Consider the following 22,428-nt stretch of genomic DNA (forward strand, 5'->3'; position numbering starts at 1 on the left):
TAGACACCATGAACCCTGCAGGGCTGTCCATAAAACAGTAAGAGCACGAGGGGGTGGAGATCTCTTCTCAACAGACATTCAAAGGCATCCCAGATACACTAAATAATGTTCATGTGTGGGGAGTTTGATGGTCAGTGGAAGTGCTTAAACTCAGAAGAGTGTTCCTGGAGCCACTCTGTAGCAATTCTGGACGTGTGGGGGTGTCACATTGTTCTCCTGTAATTGTACAAGTTCATCAAAATGCACAATGAACATGAATGGATGTAGGTGATCAGACAGAATGCTTATGTATGTGTCACCTGTCAGAGTCTTATCTAGACATATCAGGGGTCCCATATCACTCCAACTGCACATGCCCAACACCACTACAGAGCCTCTACAAGTTTGAACAGTCCCTTGCTGACATGCAGGGTCCATGTATTCATGAGGTTGTCTCCATAGCCTACCCATTCTTGTCCATCCACTTGATACAATTTGAAATGAGACTTGTCTCACCAGGTAACATGTTTCCAGTTATCAAGAGTCCAATGTTGGTGTTCACGGACCCTGGCTTTGTTTTGTGCAGTCATCAAGGATTCATGAGCGGGCCTTCGCCTCCAAAAGCCCATATCAATGTTTCATTGAATGGTGCACATGCTGTCATTTGTTGATGGCACCGCTTTGAAATTGGCAGCAATCTGTGGAAGGGTTGCACTTTTGTCAGGCTGAATGATGCTCTTCAGTCTTTGTTGGTCTCGTTCTTGCAGGGTCTTTTTCCAGCCACAGCGATGTCGGAGATTTGATGTTTTACTGGATTCTTGATATTCATGGTACACCCGTGAAATGGTCATATGGGAAAATCCCCTCTTCATCACTATCTCAGAGATGCTTTGTCCCATTGTTCATGCGCTGACTATAACTCTAAGTTCAAACTCACTTAAATCTTGACAACCTGCCACAGTAGCAGCAGTAACCGATCTAACAATTGCTTCCTGACACTTGTTGTCTTATATAGGCATTGCCGACTGCAGTGTCATGTTCTACTTGTTTACATATCTCTGTATTTGAATACGCAAACCTGCCATAGTAGCAGCAGTAACCGATCTAACAATTGCTTCCTGACACTTGTTGTCTTATATAGGCATTGCCGACTGCAGTGTCATGTTCTACCTGTTTACATATCTCTGTATTTGAATACACATGCCTATACCAGTTTCTTTGGCACTTCAGTTTATGTTCTTGAGGTAAGGTATTTGTATATATGTAAGCCTTGGTCTTGGCAGATTCAATGAACGTTGGGGATATATCCCATAGCATTCATTGGCATTAATATTGGGTTTTCTGCTAATATATTGTTTGAGTCAGGTTTCTGTATAAATTGCACACTGGATGGCATTTTCCAATGAGCAACTGAAAATGTTCAGCTCATCCATTATGTTCAAAGAGTCTGCAATGGGTGTTTGATATTTCTTTCACTTGGTTGCTGTCTTTTATTTGATGGTTTCATTATCTGGGTGGCTTTGTTGAGTTGATGACAGGCTTTGAAAATAGTATTGGCTTGTGATGACTTGTTATCTATTGCCTGTTGTTGACTTTGTCATTTGTACAAGCTTGGGCTGCAGAGGGAGATGTCTTATGAGTGATTTTCCCAAATGTCGTACAGGCTGGCCGGAGTGGCCGTGCGGTTCTAGGCGCTACTGTCTGGAACCGAGCGACCGCTACAGTCGCAGGTTCGAATCCTGCCTCGGGCATGGATGTGTGTGATGTCCTTAGGTTAGTTAGGTTTAATTAGTTCTAAGTTCTAGGCGACTAATGACCTCAGAAGTTAAGTCGCATAGTGCTCAGAGCCATTTGAACCATTTGAACCAAATGTCATACAAATGTTGGCATGAAGAGTCACAGCCACTGCATGGTACCAGCCAATAAGTGATATAGTGTTTGTTTATTTTGGCTAATATACTGTTTATGTAGTATGTCATGTCATGTATTAGGTTTCCATAAGAATGAATTGTTGGTACATGCCCAGGTACGTTATGACTTTAACATCGAGATAATTATGTGGAGCTTTTTTTATGAAAGCAGTCATAGGTATTATGGTCATTCTAGCACGCAGTAACTGCTTCCCATTTTTGTTATTCTGAGGGAGAAAGTCTGTAGGCGACTGACAAAGCTGAATTTGTATATACACTTAAGCACCAAAGAAAATGGTATAGGCATGCATATTCAAATACACAGTAATGTAAGTAGGCAGAATATGATGCTGCAGTTGGCAATACCTATATAAGACAACAGGTGTCTGGCGCAGTTGTTAGATTGGTTACTGCTGCTGCAATGGTAGGTTATCAAGATTTAAGTTCAGTTTGAATGTGGTGCTATAGTTGGTGCAGGAACGATGGGACACAGCACCTCTGAGGTAGCAATGAAGTGGAGATTTTCCCATACAACCATTTCACAAGTGTACCTTGAATATCAAGAATCTGCTAAAACATCAAGTCTCTGACATCGCTGTGGGCGGAAAAAATCCTGCAAGAACGAGACCAATGATGACTCAAGAGAATCATTGAGCAATGACAGAAGTGCAACCCTTCTGCAAATTTCTGACAATTTCAATGTGGTACCATCAACAAATTACAGTGTGCGAACCATTCAACGAAAATCATCTATATGGACTTTCAGAGCTGAAGGCCCACTCATGCATCCTTGATGACTGCACAATACTAAGCCTGGGTCCGTCAACACCAACATTGGACTCTTCATCACTGGAAACATCTTGCCTGGTGAGACAAGTCTCATTTCAGATTGTATCAAGTGGATGGACATGTATGGGTATGGAGATAGCCTCATGAATCCATGGACCCTGCATGTCAGCAGTGGACTGTTCAAGCTGGTGGAGGCTCTGTAATAGTGTGGGGCATGTACAGTTGGAATGATATGGAAACCCTGGTGCATATAGATAAGTCTCTCACAGGTGGCACATACATAAGTATCCTGTCTGATCACCTACATCCATTCATGTCTACTGTGCATTCCGACGGACTTGGACAATTGCAGCACAACAGTCAACACCCCACACATCCTGAATTGCTACAGAGTGGCTCCAGGAACACTCTACTGAGTTTAAAAACTTCTGCTGGCCACCAAACTCCCCAGACATGAACATTATTGAGCATATATGGGATTCCTTTTAATGTGCTGTTCAGAATAGATCTCCACCCCCTCATACTCTTGTGGATTTATGGACAGCCCTGCCGGATTCATGATGTCAACTCCCTCCAGCACTACTTCAGACATTAGTCGAGTCCATCCCACATCATGTTGTTACACTTCTGCATGTTCTTGTGGGCCCTACATGATATTAGGCAGGTGCATCCGTTTCTTTGGCTTTTCAGTGTAGATCACATACATTGCTGTGTCAGTTTAGGTTTAAATTATTTGTGTGTTAACATGGACTGTAATTGTGGAAGTAGTCCGTTTTATGGTTAAACCATCATATTACACTTTCTTAATGAAAAATATGGCAACACACAGACTGTTTAGGCAATTGTATTAAGCTACCATCCTTTTCTCCTTTCTTATAATGTTTTATACATATCTATGTACAACTTCCCTCTCTGTCAGAAACACTCTGCCAAAGCTTCCTTGCTGATATCCTTAGACTATTTTTAGAATCATTGACAGAAGTTCTGCTGAATGTGGGATAAAGTGTATACTTTTTCGGGTTGTGATGTTTCCTATGTTGATTATGTTTGTTTCTGAAATTTGCTTTTCTAGTGGGTTATAATTACTGGATATTTTGTGGCTCACCTTATTATTTATTTTTGACCGTGGATACTAAAAAGCCTGTTCTTCTTTGGATTTTGCAGTAGACACTGGAAGTATAAAACTTTGCATTATATGCAATTGCATAAATAAATACAACGCTTCTCCAAACAATGAACATATTTCTTGCAGTATTGCACAATTAACTCATAATGATGAACTATTCTTTCTCTGGGAACATTACAATGACTATTAAACCTCGGACAATCAATGTAATTGTCAGCTTAACAGTTTCAAATTAATATGATTCGATGTTGGCTCTCACTCCACTACTCTGACCTGGGGCCACGATATGTGGATTGTGCACACACACTCCTACAGATATTTACTCCTGAGTAGTTACCGCAGTCATTGTCCCACCACAATGATGTGTATCATCCCTCAAGATGACTCACTATATACAAAATAAATAAATAAATTGCATTAGATTAAACAATGGAAAATAAAGGATGAAAATAATTTAAGACTAACCGATATCACTTACCAAATAGTAGAAAAATTGAGTTACTTACAGACACACAAAAAAGAATGAAAACTCATAGTTGGAAAAATCCTCATTTAGTTATTTATTTGCAAACATTTTTCATCAGAATGATAGGTGTATGGTTACACAGTACTCATATGGAATGATACATATCACTGCAGTGTTCACAATCTGATGGAAATCAGGAAGCAAGTTAATAGATAAAGTATTGAGGAAGACTTAGAGACACTTCCTGCATTAGAATGCTGGCAGTGTACACATCAATAGGCATTATTAATAACAAGTTGTTTGATGCTGGTGCTTCCAACAGTGCTCACCAGGAGGTTTCTCAGTCTTGCATAATCAAAAACTCGTTAAATTAGGGGGGAAGAGAGAGAGAAGGGTGGGCTTTGGGCAGGGGGGGGGGGGGGGAGGCTGGGAGGGAGGAGGTGTCACGTCTCATCGATCTTAATTCATTGCAGCAGAAATGGAGTCAGTTATTTCAAATGTTCAAGGCGTTTCTATTTACATTCTCTTACTATTGGGATGCTGCCTTCAGTGTGTGCCATAGGAAACATAGTAAGGCGTATAAGTAGCTCTCTCTTTGTGCCAATGTTCTGTTTTGTCATTGTCTAATGCTCTTCAGACTTAACAGACTGAAGCCGAATTATGTTGAATGGTAATAAACTAAGCTTCATTTTGCTGTAGTACATCTCAGTATGACAGAAAGGAGAAGAAAGACAGTTGGGGCTGTGGAAAGATGCTAAAATGATATAGACTGACAGCTGATTCAAAACACGTGCATGTTTGGTGTACATTTTATATATTTTTAGAGGAAAGACATTTAGTGTTGTAATGCTAAAGTTACACTTTTGTTATTAAATTCACATTTGATTACATTTAATCACAATCACATCCCCCATCCTTAAAAAAAGTAAGTTAGTAATTGACATACTCAAAAATCTCAAACAATTTGTCTGTCAGTGAATCACAGGCAGTGTGAGTGAGAGTGAGACAAGCGACATATAAGCCAATGACAGCTAATCTATAAGTCTGGATTAATAATCTTCATAAATATTTTGCTTCATTCCATTTAGCCACAGAAAGAAGAACATGTTATACTTTCAATAATGTACAGGAAACTGTTTACAGATTTGGTTATAAATTTTTTGAGAAGTTTTTATTGTATTCAGGTTAATAATACTGTTGTGACACATGTGACCTTTGACAAAGTGCATCTTTGACTTCTCACTCTAATATCTGAATTGTCTGTTTCTTTAGAAAACCTGGGTCTGTGATGGAGTGCCTGATTGTTCTAAAGGAGAAGATGAAGCTTTATGTGAAATTACATGTGAAGAGAACCAGTTTCGCTGTGAGAACATCACTTCTGCCAATGATACATCATCCTCAAGAAGTTCTGTTACTTGTATCAACCGTAAGCATATGTGTGATGGCAAGAGAGATTGTCCTAAAGGAGAAGGTATACTTATAATCATGTGCAAACTGATTACTCATTTCTGGTTAAATAATGTATGATTTGCATTAGAATTGTTTGGAAATGTTCTTAATCAGTTACTTGTGTCAGTTTAATGTTCAGTACTTATTTATTGTTACTGTAATTGAAAGAGCTTAGGCAAGATAAATGTTTGTTGAGTGGAAAGGAATGATTAACAAGCTTAGCATAGCAGCAGGTATAACAACATTATTATGTTATATTTAGTGCTGAACTGAAGTATGAAAATAGTCTTATATTAAGTGAGATACAAGTCAGAGGCTTTTTTTATTAGATTTAGAAAAGATCATGCAAGTTTAACTTAAGATAAGTTGTGACTTGTCAGGAAATAGTATAACATATGTTTTCACCAGTAATCCAGGTGATAAGTTGTGAACTTTCAGGAAATAGTATAAAATATGTTTTCACCAGTAATCCAGGTACTAGACAGGTGATCAATTATCCTGTAATGTCACTGGCCTTTTACATTGCCTTGTGGTTCTCACTGGTGGCAAAAACCTTCTCGCTTAATTTTAGGTTCATTCAAGTGAATAATGAGACAATAGCACAACACAGTCAAGTTCATCTGTTTTGTTCATTGCATTTATTGCTATAAATCAATGATGATCAGCTTGTGCTAAGTATTTTTACAAGTTATGATATTGCTGGTTTGGAATCTATGAGTGCCTTAACAAAGCTTTTCAAGTGGTAACACAGATAATCAACATTGTAACACAGACATGGTAAAACCTAAGATTTATTGCATAGTGAATGCTAGTTTCCAACTTTGAAATCTACATGAAGTTTTAGGTTTCACTCTCGGGCACTGACTGACAAAATCTTCATGCACAATGCCTATTTGTAGTCATAAGTACTGCATAAAAATATAAATCAACAAAGTACTGACTATTATGTTTTATTCATTAACATAAAAGACAGTAAAATTGAAGGACACATGCAACAGACAAAGAATCAAGTTTATTTAACTAGCAGCTGTATAACCAACAAATGGCAGAATTTTAGGTACTGTTTTATGGAAAAGCAGTTTTATGTGCACAGGGATCCCCAAAGTTCGCCAAGATATTTTGAGAAAGTGAAATTTTCTAATTGTACTAATTAACAAAGAGGCAGAATTCAACAATGGTAAATCCAGGATGGAATGTAAGAACATTATGAAAAGAATAGTTGCTACTCACCATATAGCGGATGTTGAGTCGCAGATGGGCGCAACAAAAAGACTGTCAGAAAATAGAAAATGAGCTTTCGGCCCTGCAATCATGTGTGTGTGTGTATTTGTGTGTGTGTGTGTGTGTGTGTGTGTGTGTGTGTGTGTGTGTGTGTGTGTGTGTGTGTGTGTGTGTTCTACCTCTGATGAGGGCTTGCTGGCTGAAAGCCCATTTTCTGACAGTCTTTTTGTTGTGCCCATCTGTGACTCAGCATCTCTGCTATATAGTAAGTAGCAACTATTCTTTCCATAATATTGTAACAAACGAAGAGGTTATTTAAGTGAAAGTATATATTTTCATAAACAGAAGAATCAGAGTTACAAAACTATGGTACTGAATTTGGGAAATAACCACTTTGTAAAAATGAAACATTGTAGAACATGAAAATTTTGAATACCGTATAAATAACTTTTGAAACATAGAGTTTTCGGAAAAAGAAAAACATTTATTGAACCATGGAGAACAAAGACTTTTACATGAGGTAAAACAATCGAGAAACAATCAACTGTTAGCAACACTGAAAATTTATGTTCACATGTCAAGAAGATGTTTAGATAAGAAACAAATTTCCTACTATCATCAGTAGTTTGAAAACTTTCCTGTGAATAATAAATTTTATTTAAATACTGCTTGAATAACAAATTGGTTATTTCATGTGGCTACTGTATATGTGGAAATAAGAAGAGGGGAAGAATTAATATTGGCATCAGTAGTAGTATAAGAACAAGTAATGTAGCCTTACCATGCTCTGTCATGAGCTAGGACTGAATTTTGAGTTGGTGCTGTTGTGGCTTCCAGTAGCAAGTAATTGAGATAAAACTAAAGCAGACTTAAAAACATGTTCATTATATTAAATATGATCCAAGTGTTGGAATAAGTATTGCTAATAGAAACAAATAGAGTATAACAATAGAAGGAGTCTTCATGTTTTTCACTTCTCATTGAGTGGTCAGAAGTGCTACAAATTTAACTCAGAATTTCAAACTTGAGCTTAATACTAAACAGGAGTGATGTACCCACTACTATTCTACAGATTGCCATATAATTATTCCAAAGACTTCCATTTTCTGCTAATACTTGGAAAGGGATCTTATACAGGAAGAGGAAGTACAACAAAAATGGTACTTAGAAGATTCAAACTCTGATCTGCGTATTCAGATGTAAAATTACCACAAATTCCCAGAATTACTGCAGTGTAAGGTCAGAATTATTTACTCTGTAAAATCAAACAAAGTACTATTCACAGGCATTTTCAAGTATCAGTTTCCTTGATTTACTTCTTGTTTATAAGACATTAAATACCAATAATCAAAAATATATTTCTTATTTAATTAATTTTTCTTGGTTTATTGTATGTTATTTAACAGGCATTTCAGTGTTCTGTAAGGCATTACCAAGACAATAAATGTTGCTGATACGTCTGAAGCATTGCACTTAGAGGCGTCACAAGGGGCTTCAAACAATTGTCAGCATAACCTGAAGATGAGAAGCAGATTCTCCTTTGAAACAGTGTGAAGTTTAATTGACACTGGTATAGAACAAGGTCCGATTTCACCCCTCTACTTTGACCCATGATGTAATATTTCAAGTAGGCAACAAAGTTTACATGAGTTTCTAAGACAACCACAGATAACATTTATTAAGAGGCCCATTACAGCCTTTATGATCGCGACAACAAAATAGACAGTTAAGGTTGAGAAGAAATGTAGAAAACACGCAAAATATTTCAGTCAGCTAATGAAATTAACGTGGAAACTATGAAAATTAGGGGGTTGTGGACGGGAAAAACTAAAAAAACGTCAGTAAAGCTAACATCATTCCAAAGGAACAACAGACTCAGAGAATCACACACATGGACTCCTCTAGAATAAACTGTAATTGCCGTACAAATGAAAAGCAACAAGTAAAAAACAAAAACAAATAAATAGCCAATAAATACCAAATACTTTATCCCACTCAACTGAACCATTACTACAAACCACATCACAAAACGAACATCCACCACAGGAGTGAACCACCGGTAAGAGCACTACCACAAAAAGAACAATCTATTTCTTATACACCGCACTTCCACACATGTGCATGGGCAACCATGCGCGCGCACACACACACACACACACACACACAAACAGCCAAATATTTGTAAGAACAAAAACTATAAATAACATTACTTCTCGTTTTACTCATGACCAAATGAGCTCTGCACTTAGTTTCCTGCCTAACCTCACCTCAACAAATGTGCCACATTACAAAAGCAGCCAAATAACTGTTAAGAACAACGGTATAATCATAATCACTAATATCACTTTACTTGCAATAATTTAAATTATGGTCTTAAGTTGCTGCTAAGCCTTGCCCTTGCAAACCATGCCATATACAGAAGAACACACTCATACTGGTAATAAATAAAAATGTAAACATAATTGGTACTAGCTTAAGCTATGCTCTCAGGTTTCACGCTAATCATGCCTTTGTACAGCACTACATATTTGGAATAAACGGCATAGTTTACAAACATCGTAGACTTCCTAGTTAACTAAAAAAACACAGATAATATTTAATAACAGGCTGCTTAAATCCTTTGCAATGTAAACTCATAACGTCACACATGATGTCACATGTCAAAGCAGATGTGCAGAATCGTACTGTGTGCTTGAGCCGTTGACACCATGGCAAGCACCTTAGCTGCAGAATTTATAATATTTTCAATACTTGAATAATTCTACAGTCTATTTTCAGTGTCAGCAGTCACCTTTTACTACAGAATCATATCTGTACCATCAGGATGTTATATGTTTTAACTATCTATGCCAGTATCATGAATACTGTCTAACATGACAGAACAGTCTACAATTTAAGCTTGTATTTCAGCACTAAAAGTGATGTATCCTCTTATATTACCATATGTTTCCTACATTCATACCTTATCTCTTATTTCTATGCTCATTTCATTTTTCTGTAATGTTTTGGTTTGAAATGAAAACTCTAAAGTTTTGTTGTAGGAAGACTTGAGAAATAGTTGTTATCAAGATACCCTGTTTTCATATGTTTCTGCCAGATGAAGAAAACTGCCCACAGCGAAGAGAATGTGAACTACGTTCAAGATGTGAACACCTCTGTGTTACCAATGCAGATGGAAGCAAAGGGTGTGCCTGTCGCACGGGCTACACTCTCAACAGTGATCACTACAGGTATCTACTTTTTAAAAGACATGTGGAGCACTATTAGACAACATTGTTGTTGAACAATTCTCAGTTGTTTATATGAGCAATTCATTTGTATTGTACATTAGTAAAGTGTGCATTTATACTTACAATTTTTGAATATTAAACTTACTCTTAATATAATATAAAGAGTAAATTACATTATTTTTAAGACAAGTTAAACTCAACCCTTTGAGATGTATAACATGCCACCTCAAATCATTGTGCTTCAGTGGGCACAATAGCAATGGGATTGCACATTGCTATCTTGGAAATATTCAAGGGATGTACACAACAGGCTGTTACTAGTAGATTATTGCTACTGATAATTGGCAATGAAAAATACAACAGCAATGAGCTAGAAGTATGATGTAATAGAACTACAAGAAAGAGAATCAAAGGATTTAAAATATTTGAAAAATTTTGTACCTGTAACAAGAAATTTTAGTCTTACAAACAGTCAGTAAACAAGTCAGTCATCTAAACTGTCATTTAGTGATCACACTAGCACCAAAATGAAAGACTAAAATACAACAGAAATGTTCTTCCAAAATTGCCTGACAAATATCAAAATACAGACACTGGGATAATATAGCATTTAATAGAAAAACAACTTAAGTGCTCAACAGAGGAAAAGTCTTGACAAATCCTGGTTTTGATGATAAGTAATTATTTGGCAGTGTTTAAAGAAGTGCACTTCAATAAAACTTATCCATGTAAGACATTCTTGGATTAGAAGCAACTGACTGAGCAAAGAGTAATTACTACAACATTATTAAAGACATAGAAACATAATTAACTCTTGACAAAAAATGACTAGAATAAAGAAAATTCCGGAATGATTCTATATAGATTATGCAAGAAAATCATTCACCTACTAGCAGCTGTTTATTTTAGGTTACTGGAGCACTAACGTATTCCAAGCAGTTGGGGAGACAAGTGGGTTATTCCCATTTTCTAGACAGATCATTGGGCAGATGAGCATAAATATAGACCTTAATCACTGACATCAGTCTATTGTAAAATTGTGGAATATACTGTGTTAAATACTCATTTATTATTACCTCCTTGGAGACCAAAACATTGGTTCTGTAAGAGTCAGCATGGTTTCTACAAATAGCACTCATGTTAGTCTTGGTTCAGTCTGTTCATTTTTAACATCCAGACATTCAGGATGCTGGAGATAGCAGTGTCCAGGTTGATACCATGTTTGTTGACTTTCAGTGGGCATTAAGTACAGTTCTTCATTGTTTTCTGTTGAACAAAATGGAATAACAGACAACCTTTGTAATTCATTGGAGAACTTTCTAGTAGATGAAATGACATCTTTATTTGGGAAAAATCTTCATATGTGAAAGGAGTGTTATAATGTCATTGCTATTCACTGTATAAATATAAATGCTCTGGTGTGCACCATAGGAACCTCCATGAGACTGTGTATTCCATTCCATTCCATTATGGCAGCTGCAGCAATAGTAGATAATGATTCAGATGAGTGAATATTCTCTGTTGCTATTATGTAACTATTTTATTAATTCCAATTACACATTTCACTCAGTTAGCGCACCATCAGGGTGGAACAACAAGAAAATAATTACAGCTCAAACACATGAAACTAGTGATCAGCAGATCTAATATCGCTAAAAGATGAGTAAATTTAGAACACTTCAAAAACTTTAAATATGGGGCCCCGGTTGTAATGTAAAATGGTGGTATAAAACATGCTTGTCAGTAACTACAAGTTAATGCAGGGGAACCATAAAAAAAGGTAAGAAGATAAATAGTGAAAACATTGAGCATAACAAGTTGGGAGGGGGTGGGGGAGTAATGGATAAAATATAAAGGTAATTAAGAAAGTGATGTCACGTAATTAAAACTCGCCATAGCAGAAGGAAGAGTCAGGTGCAGCAATTGATACATGTTTACAGTGAACAAACTGAATGGCGTGGAACTGCAATGCCCTCACCAACCATAAACACAGAAATGGTGTAGCAAGTTTACGGAATACGAACTGTGTGAGTTGAGGGCCAGCCAGGTGATGGTTCTGGATCAGGAATGATGAGGGAAGGGGAGGAAAGGGGTAGGCGGAGGTAAAGGGAAAATGGGAACCTCAAGTATCAAACAATGGAAACTCCATATATCTAATATGGAAGAATGGGCAAAGGAAGGAGGGGCAGAGGTAAAGGGAAAATGGTGTGATGTGAGGCTCATGTGAGATAGAGGGTAATATAATAATAACAGGAAGGGAAATTTGTCATACTGTTAGAGGAAAAGAATGGAAAGAAATATGCCAAAAAGTATTGGTAGAAAAGGTAGGAAGGGGCATGGGGGAGGGAGGAAATTGGTTTTAATAAGGAAATAGGATAAGGGGGAGGAAAGGGGTGGTAGAATGGGAGGGAAGGGTATGAAAATTCCATTTTGGATGAAAGATGAATGAAATGTTCCTGCCTCCCCCTTCATCTCTACCACCCACCCCACTACCTGCCCTTTTATCGTGCTTCCTTATTAAAACCAGTTCCTCCCCTCCTGTCTTTCCTATGAGTGCTTATAACACCTTTCTTTCCATTCGTCCCAGGTCAAAATTTTCCTGTAACAATATGACAAATATCCCTTTCTGTCATTATAACAGAATTATGAGAAGGAAATCAAACAATCGAAAATCCATGATGGAATGTAACAATACCAGAGAAAGAAAGTTGCTACTCACCATATAGCAGAGATGCTGAATCGTGATAGGCACAACAAAAAGATTAACATAATTATAGCTTTCAGTCATTAAGACCTTTGTCAGCAGTAGACGCACATACACACACGCACGCACACACTCACACAAACACAACTTGCACACATGTCTGCAGTCCCAGAGAACTGAATCCCCAGTAGCAACTTTCCTTCTCATAATATTGTTACATTTCATCCTGGATTTTCCATGTTTGATTTCTGTTATTTTAACATTACCTATATCTTACATGAAGTTCACATCACACCACTTCCCATTTATCTCTGCCCACACTCCCCGTTGCCTGTTCTTCCACATTAATACATAAGGTTCCCATATATTTAACTTTCTCCCCTTTTCCCTCCTCCCCACCCCCTCCTCCCCTTCCCTCCCCATACCCCTGCACTTAATTGAAATTCCCACTGCTCCAGCACCATCACCTGGCCGGCACTCAATTCATGCAGTTTCTATTCCATAACCTTACTTCACTATTTTTGTGTTTATGGTTAGTGAGGGCACTGCTGGCCCACCCCAAATCAGCATGATTGTTGTAAACAAGTACCTACTGGTGCACCAGCTCTTCCTTCTGCTATGGTGAGTTTTAATTGCATGACATCTCTTTCCTATTACGTTTATATTTTTATCTGACCCCCCACCCACCACCCCCCTCCCCCTTCTCCATCCATCACCAATCTGTTATGCTCAATGTTTTTGCTATTTATCTTTTTACCTCTTTGTAGGATTCCCGTATGTTAACTTGTAGTTCATGACAATAGGAAGCATGCTTTCCACTGCTGTTTTACAAGACAACAGGGCCCCATACTTAATGCTTTCAGAATTCAATCAAGTAAGTTTTTAAAGTTTTTTATATTTACTCACCTTGTAGCAATATTAGATCCAGTACTTGCTAGGTTCACTTGTTTGAGTTGTAATTATTTTCTTATTTTTCTGTTCTGATTATGTGCCAACTGAATTAAATGTGCAGTTGCAATTAATAAAACAATTACATAATTGTACCAGACACTGTTCATTCATTTGAATCCATGAGGCTGCTTGTGGATTATGCTGTTGTATGAGGGTGGTTTGAAAAGTTCTCGGAACGAAATAGAAAAAAAGTACTTACATCACTGAAACTTTTTTTATTTTTCAATGTAGTCTCCTTGTAGATAATGCACTTGTTCCAAAGATGTTCCAATGCCTTGATCCCATCTCATAAATGAGTTTCCTCCAGGCCTGCAAAGTAGTTGTCAACTCTGGCTATCAATTCTTTGTTTGAAGTGAATCTTTGTCCACCAAGAAAAATTTTCAGTTTTGGGAAGAGATGAAAGTCTGACAGAGCCATATCAGGTTAATAAGGTGAGCATGGCAACAATTCATACCTTAGTCACATAATTTTGCCATGGTGAGGGCACATGCATTTTTTATCCGTGTCAAGAGTCGCAGCACCCATCTTGCAGATAATTTTTTCATTTCTCATTCTTCAGTTAAAATGTAATATACCCTTTTGGATGACATCTGGCAGACATGAGCAATTTCATGCACTTTCAATCCGCGATCCTCCATGACCATTTTGTGCACTTTTGCAATGATTCTGAAGAAGTGACACATCTTGGCTGGCCACTGTGTGGATCTTCATCTAAGCTCTCCTGACCAAATTTAAATTCATTTGTCCATTTGGCAACAGTTGAATATGAAAGACCAGTCCGCCCGGTGTATTCTGGAAATTGGCATGAAAGTCCTTTGCTTTCATACCTTTCCTTACGAAGTACTTAATCTCTGTTCGAATCTCGATTTTTTCCATCTTCACAAATCACTTTGCTGGAACAACAATAGAGCCACGTCACTGCCACAGCTCTCTTCCAAGAGCACTGACATGGCACATGTTTACCGGCAGCATTCCAATTAATATCATGTGAACAACTCGTTGCGCTAGTGCTGACCTCTTGTGGTGATTCTGAGAACTTTTAAAACTACCCTCGTATATGGGAAAGAGACAGAACACCAGAAGTTTGCACCAAAACATGGAAAAAGGTGCAGCAATGAACTCTTGGAGCAGTGACTGACAGTTGATCCTCATCATAGACATATATAAGTTATTCCAAATAAACATATATAGAGACTGATTAATGTTTGATTAATAGTTTAATATCCTGAGTGACATAACATGGAACAGTGACACAAAATTGCATCCAGAAAGAGAATGTGAAAGGGCAAAATGATAGTGATACATGAACTAATATCTGCTTCATCATAAGCAAAACACATGAAAATTTAGATGTTGATGCACATTCGTATTCAGACGGGCAACTGTCCGATTTGCTTCGTGATTCTTGCTGCTCTCATCATCCTCATTAGTGGCAGAACTTTGACCTACATTAATCTGTGTACATTACAGAGTTAGGTAACTCTGCGGTAAATACAGATGACTTATATTCTGCAAGAGTGGGGCTCAAATACCTGTTCAGTCATTGTGGTTTAAATTTTCCATGGTTTCCCTAAGTCATATCAGGTGAATATCAATATGAGTTCCTTAGCAGGCCATGACCACTTTCTTGATTTGTCCTTCTGCAGCTGATCAACACAAGGTTATAAACTCTAACCTCCTTTGTATCAAATAGCTCACCTTGCACAATCAAAAACATTTGGCTGATTACTTGCAACCTTCGTCATACAGTATAATTCATAGTTTACTGATGTATCACACTACAACTGAAGCATCTGCCTTCAACCATCTCCTGGAGTCATTGCATGCAGACTGATCAAATACTAAGGAGCATATGGAGAGATATATGGAAATGACTAGCAGCAAACTTAATACTTCTTGGCTGCTACAAATAGTAACACAACAACTGAAGTTGCCTCAAACTATAATGCTTACTAGAACGATGACCCAATAATGTTCACAAGCTGAGTCATTACTTATAAAAAATTTTCATTTATAATTATTGTAGAGTGTTACTCTTTTTTCATACCTGTAATGACAGTGTGTAAAATAAGGGAAAGGCAACCACTCACCTGCAGTGGATTGATCTGTGAAGCATCGAACCACCTAACTAGAAATTGTTTTCATACTAGCTTTATATCTCTCGCTCTTTTTCTAGTAAAAGTATGCCCATTCACACACACACACACACACACACACACACACACACACACACACACACACACATACACACACACACAGTTCACAGCACCCTACCACACACTCCTGTGGCCACTCTGAAACTTGTTCTTGAGTACTGATTATTGAAAGCAGTTGTCTAAGCTGATGGAGGTGGGGAGGGGGTAGGGGAGGACACAAGGAGGGTATAGTGGGAAAGAGGCTCCACAGATGCACAATGAGATGAAAGAAGTATGGAGGGTCGAGCAAGAAGGGTTACTTCTTCTTTCTATATCTTTTTGTGCTCTGTTCCCTGTGTATCTTTCATCTTATCCTTGCATCCTTCCCTATATCCTCCCATCCTCTATCAGCTCAGGCAACTGCTTTCAATAATTGATAATCAATAGTCAGTCTCACCATGGCCACAGGAGTATGTGTTTGGGTATATGTGTGCTTGTGTGTGTGAATGTGTGTACTTTTATTTAAAAGAAAAGGGCAAGAGCTTGAAAGCTAGTGTGATAGAGTAGATCCAATGAAGAGCAGCGCGTTTCGTCACAGGGTTATTTGGTAACCGTGATAGCATTACGGAGATGTTTAATAAACTCAAGTGGCAGACTCTGCAAGAGAGGCGCTCTGCATCGTGGTGTAGCTTGCTCGCCAGGTTTCGATAGGGTGTGTTTCTGGATGAGGTATCGAATATATTGCTTCCCCCTACTTATACCTCCCGAGGAGATCACAAATGTAAAATTAGAGAGATTAGAGCGTGCACGGAAGCTTTCAGACAGTCGTTCTTCCCGCGAACCATATGCGACTGGAACAGGAAAGGGAGGTAATGACAGTGGCACGTAAAGTGCCCTCCGCCACACACCGTTGGGTGGCTTGCGGAGTATAAATGTAGATGTAGATGTAGATGTGAATACTGTTTTCTGTTACATGTTTCTATGCTTCAAACACTAGTCTGCTATAGGAGAATGGTTGCCTTTTTCCTTATTTTACATATTTCTGCACCCAAGAATTTCCATTTTTGTTATGTAACGACAATGTACATCTGTATAGCAAAACTAAAGAAATGAAAATACTCCCAATGCTAAAAATGTGAATTCTTTCTTCCACAGTTGTCATGACATTAATGAGTGCCTCTTTGAAACAGATCCTGTCTGTAGTCAAACATGTAATAATACTATAGGGTCATTTACGTGTGGCTGCATGACTGGCTACATATTGCGCCCTGATGGCCGAACATGCAAGGCTATGGGTGCTGCACCAACGTTATTGTTTGCCAATAGAGTTGACATTAGACAGGTAAGTTCTGTAGATAATTATTAGATAGAAATGGAAAAAAATATGTATACTTTCTAAAAGAAATTTAGGTATTTGTAGAATTTCCCATCTTGATGGCTAAGAATGCAGTACGCACCTCCTATGAATGCTTTTAAAATTTTATTGTTTTATGTCTTGGTTTTTAAATAAAGGTTTTCTGTAGTACACACACTCACACATCATATTCTCAATTTTTAAATCACAAAATAACCATAGGAAATTAAAAACAGGGAAATCTTGCTTTCTATTGAGAGGACAATACATGAAATTGCTTCAAACATTGAATATGGATTCCATTAAATAAGTATCACACTTGAGATTCTCTTATATATTAAGTAGGCTGAAATCAGTACAGCACAATATATTTTGTAAACCTAAATAGCATACAATACAAAGAGAAATAAATTTGTTGTGTATATAATTTCAATTCAGAGGCCAGTCTGTTGAAGACTAAACACTGTAGAATGAAACCCAGAAAGATTCTGAAATATGAACTATAACTTGTGTATGATAATGCACTGCTGCTCAGTGCATAGGGCAAAGGCTGAGCTGCAGACTGGCATGTAATAAACACAAAAAATCGAGCATTCTAGTGCAGGAGGGCGGTTAGTAGAGATTGTTTTAGGATGTACTAAAAATGTATGTGCAGGGCCAAGTTAGATGACTTATGGAAAAATGTATAGAGAAAATTGAGAATATCAATGAAAGGTGGGGTATCCATAATATGAAAACTACCTCTCTTTCCACTTCATGCATTGTCATTTCTGTGCCACACATCTTTGCCCCAATGGCTACTGAATATGTCAGGTAGCAGCACTGAGAGACAACAGTGGCTGTATATGTTTTATTATCTCAACTGAAAGACTTCATCTGAAAGCTAAAACATTTTCTGCCTTTACTTAGTGCTACTGCTCAGTGGTTGGCCTATATGGTTGTTAAGGATCTATTCATTTATACAGGGTGTTACAAAAAGGTACAGCCGAACTTTCAGGAAACATTCCTCACACACAAAGAAAGAAAATATGTTATGTGGACATGTGTCCAGAAACACTTACTTTCCATGTTAGAGCTCATTTTATTACTTCTCTTCAAATCACATTAATCATGGAATGGAAACACACAGCAACAGAATGTACCAGTGTGACTTCAAACACTTTGTTACAGGAAACATTCAAAATGTCCTCCGTTAGTGAGGATACATGCATCCACCCTCTGTCGCATGGAATCCCTGATGCGCTGATGAAGCCCTGGAGAATGGCGTATTGTATCACAGCTGTCCACAATACGAGCATGAAGAGTCTCTACATTTGGTACCAGGGTTGCGTAGACAAGAGCTTTCAAATGCCCCCATAAATGAAAGTCAAGAGGGTTGAGGCCAGGAGAGTGTGGAGGCCATGGAATTGGTCCGCCTCTACCAATCCATCGGTCACCAAATCTGTTGTTGAGAAGCGTATGAACACTTCGACTGAAATGTGCAGGAGCTCCATCGTGCATGAACCACATGTTGTGTCGTACTTGTAAAGGCACATGTTCTAGCAGCACAGGTAGAGTATCCTGTATGAAATCATAACGTGCTCCATTGAGCGTAGGTGGAAGAACATGGGGCCCAATCAAGACATCACCAACAATGCCTGCCCAAACGTTCACAGAAAATCTGTGTTGATGATGTGATTGCACAATTGCGTGTGGATTCTCGTCACCCCACACATGTTGATCGTGAAAATTTACAATTTGATCACGTTGGAATGAAGCCTCATCCGTAAAGAGAACATTTGCACTGAAATGAGGATTGACACATTATTGGATGAACCATTCGCAGAAGTGTACCCGTGGAGGCCAATCAGCTGCTGATAGTGCCTGCACACGCTGTACATGGTACAGAAACAACTGATTCTCCCATAGCACTCTCCATACAGTGACATGGTCAACGTTACCTTGTACAGCAGCAACTTCTCTGATGCTGACATTAGGGTTATCGTCAACTGCATGAAGAATGCCTCGTCCATTACAGGTGTCCTCGTCATTCTAGGTCTTCCCCAGTCGCGAGTCATAGGCTGGAATGTTCTGTGCTCCCTAAGATGCCGATCAATTGCTTCGAACGTTTTCCTGTTGGGACACCTTCGTTCTGGAAATCTTTCTCGATACAAGCATACCGCGCCACAGCTATTGCCCCGTGCTAATCCATACATCAAATGGGCATCTGCCAACTCCACATTTGTAAAAATTGCACTGACTGCAAAACCACGTTCGTGATGAACATTAACCTGTTGATGCTACGTACTGATGTGCTTGATGCCAATGCTGTAGAGCAGTGAGTTGCATGTTAACACAAGCACCAAAGTCAACATTACCTTCCTTCAATTGGGCCAACTGGCGGTGAATCAAGGAAGTACAGTACATACTGATGAAACTAAAATGAGCTCTAACATGGAAATTAAGCGTTTCCGGACACATGTTCACATAAAGTCTTTTCTTTATTTGTGTGTGAGGAATGTTTCCTGAAAGTTTGGCCGTACCTTTTCATAACACCCTGTATGTGTGTGTTGTGCAGACAGTATTAATAGTACCTTCAGGCTTTTTGCAGATGACAGTTATGTATAATGAAACACTATATTTAAAAAAGGTTCACAAATACTAAGTCAGATCTCCATTAGCTTCAAAATTGTGAAAAGATTGGCAGCATGTTTTAAATGTACAGAAATATAAAATTTTACTCTTCAAAAAATGCAGATAATTAGTATTCTATGACCATAACATCAATGAATCACAATTCAAATCAGTCTCTTGTACAAATACCTCTGTATTACTATTTGAAGGGATGTGAAATGCAATCCTCACATAGGCTCAGTCATAGGTAAGGCAGGTGGCAGACTTCATTTCATTGACTGTTATACATATGAATGAAGGAACACCAAATGAGGTTTATGCCTCTATAAATTAAGACAGAAAGACAGAATAATACAACACTTCAGTATCTGAGCTAGTGCCAGCACTGGAACAGCGATCAACAAAGTCCGTGGATCAACCCGATGACTTAAGTGCTGAGTAGAAGAAGTCCCTGTATCATCCAGTTCCAGACATAGGCAGTAATCCAGATAAGGGTGACCAAATGATGTGGCATTTGATATTGCCGAGTGAGGTGCCATGTGTGCTTATAAAGCCATGATGTTGTAAAGATATGCCTGCCATCAATGAGTCTGTGATGGCATGGCACAGCGTGGTTGGTGCAATACTGTCATGCAACAGTTTGCTCTGGATAAGCCACAAGGGTGTTGCTGCATTACCACAGAGGCAGCTACATGAATGGTCCGCATCTGCACTGTCCGACTAGATGGTGATATGCATGAGCCATGAATGGCTGGCTATAAGCTGTGTGAAATGTGACCTGCAGCTGCTTGTCAGCAGGTGTTGTAATGTAGGCATTGGTGATACCCCACTGCTTCCCCTCCCCTCCCCCCTCCAAAAAAAAAATGCCTCAGTGTGGTGGTATGCTGTGAGGGGCCACGGTGCCAGTGGGGGCATCCAGCAGGTTGATGAAGGCAGACCAGGAGCTGGGTGCAGACATGTCCAACCGGCATTCAAGCGTTTGCTCCATGGGCCCTGGAAAAACTGGAAGAAAAACTTGAGGCAGAATGCGACTCTTGCCAAACATGATGTGGCATAGGCGAATCCAGGTCCATGGGTGTCTCAGTAATGACAGTGATTAGGATGGTGACTGTTCCTGGGGCATCAGGAGGCACCGTCTGTGGTGGCTGCTGCAGCAGTGATGGCACCGTGGGTTGCAACGCTAGATGCTGTGATGGCTGGGGCTGCAGTGATGGAGGGAGTGGGGCTGTGAAAGAGGTGATCCAGGTTCTAAAGGCTGCCATAACAGTGGTCATGAATAGAGAATCCTGCTGGTAGCGCCAGGCTGCTGGTACAAAACCTGTCTTTGATAACTGCCATGGGAGAAACTGTCTGCTTGCACAGTCTTTGGAATGGTAAGACCTGACCAGTCTCAGAAACAGTATGAGGACATAGCTGATATTAATGTCTGTGATGATGGTGTCCCAACCCAACCCAAATGACATAGGTTGCTCTGCTAACAGATTTGACTGTAATCCCAGGCTCCCAGGAATGACTACTGTTAAAGAACCTGAAATATGCCTTGGCACAGACCTGGAATTTTAATGGAGCCAGAGGAGTATCTGGGGACTGAGGAGGATGGAGGAGATGCAATGTAGAGAGACCTGCCATTCAGAAGTTCAGCCAGCAACTTATCTCCCTGATGCATCATACAGAATAGAAGCAAAGTGGGGCTGCCTTAACTTCAATATCTACCCCTTGAAGGTATGCACAAATCATTCTGCTTCATTGTTAGATTGTGGTGAGAAAAGTGCTGATCTGACGAGGGTGATGCCATCTGCCCTGCAGAAAAATATAAAGTCTGTTGAAGTCAGTTGTGGGCCATTGTCAGATACAACAATAGTTCGTAATCCTTCTTGGCAGAATATAGTTGCTAGAGACTGAATTGTGCTGGACGATGTTGTGGAATGTGGAAGGACAATAAAAGGAAATTTGATTAAAACATCCACCACAATAAGCCATCACAAACCTCAAAATGACCGTGTGAAATAGATGTGAATTCCTTGCCATGAGGTGGCTGATCAGAGCTAGTCAAAACACTGTTGGTGAGGAGCAGCCAGGTCCACTGGAGAAGTCCGATGGGTGTCAAGAACAACCATCACAGGTGGCAACATTTCCAGCTCTGCTGTTCAAACAATTCTGTGCCTCAGTTATGCAAATAACATCCTCAAGCTATGGGTCCGATTGTTTGAGGACTTCCACCCGAAGTTGGGAATCAATAGCATTTTAAACAGTAGTGTCCCACCACTTGATGTCCATGTGCAGTTTACAGAAGGGACACACAAATTTGCAGATTCAGGTCATGCCCCATAGCCTCCTGAGCCACTACTGTTAGGTCTGGGTAGCTTGGCACTTCGTTCAGGAGAACTTATATCACCCAGCAGATATCACCACCTGAGAGTCTAAATACTTGCCAAGAGTGGCAGTGACCTGCAGGAAATTGAGTGATTCAGGCTCAGTAATGGGGAAAAGCTTAATACAA

At 39.0% G+C, this 22,428-nt stretch overlaps 1 protein-coding gene across 1 annotated transcript in view; it reads left to right on the forward strand.

The window, feature by feature from the left end:
- LOC126252420 (low-density lipoprotein receptor-related protein 4) overlaps positions 1-22,428 on the forward strand; it is an 827,262-nt gene that overhangs the window by 610,967 nt on the left and 193,867 nt on the right. The window contains exons 10-12 of the mRNA XM_049953310.1: positions 5,543-5,741; positions 10,038-10,170; positions 17,117-17,303. Of these exons, the coding sequence (XP_049809267.1) occupies positions 5,543-5,741; positions 10,038-10,170; positions 17,117-17,303 (519 nt within the window). The remainder of the gene's footprint in view (positions 1-5,542; positions 5,742-10,037; positions 10,171-17,116; positions 17,304-22,428) is intronic.

This window comes from Schistocerca nitens, chromosome 4 (assembly GCF_023898315.1).
Source record: "Schistocerca nitens isolate TAMUIC-IGC-003100 chromosome 4, iqSchNite1.1, whole genome shotgun sequence".
Taxonomy (NCBI): domain Eukaryota; kingdom Metazoa; phylum Arthropoda; class Insecta; order Orthoptera; family Acrididae; genus Schistocerca; species Schistocerca nitens.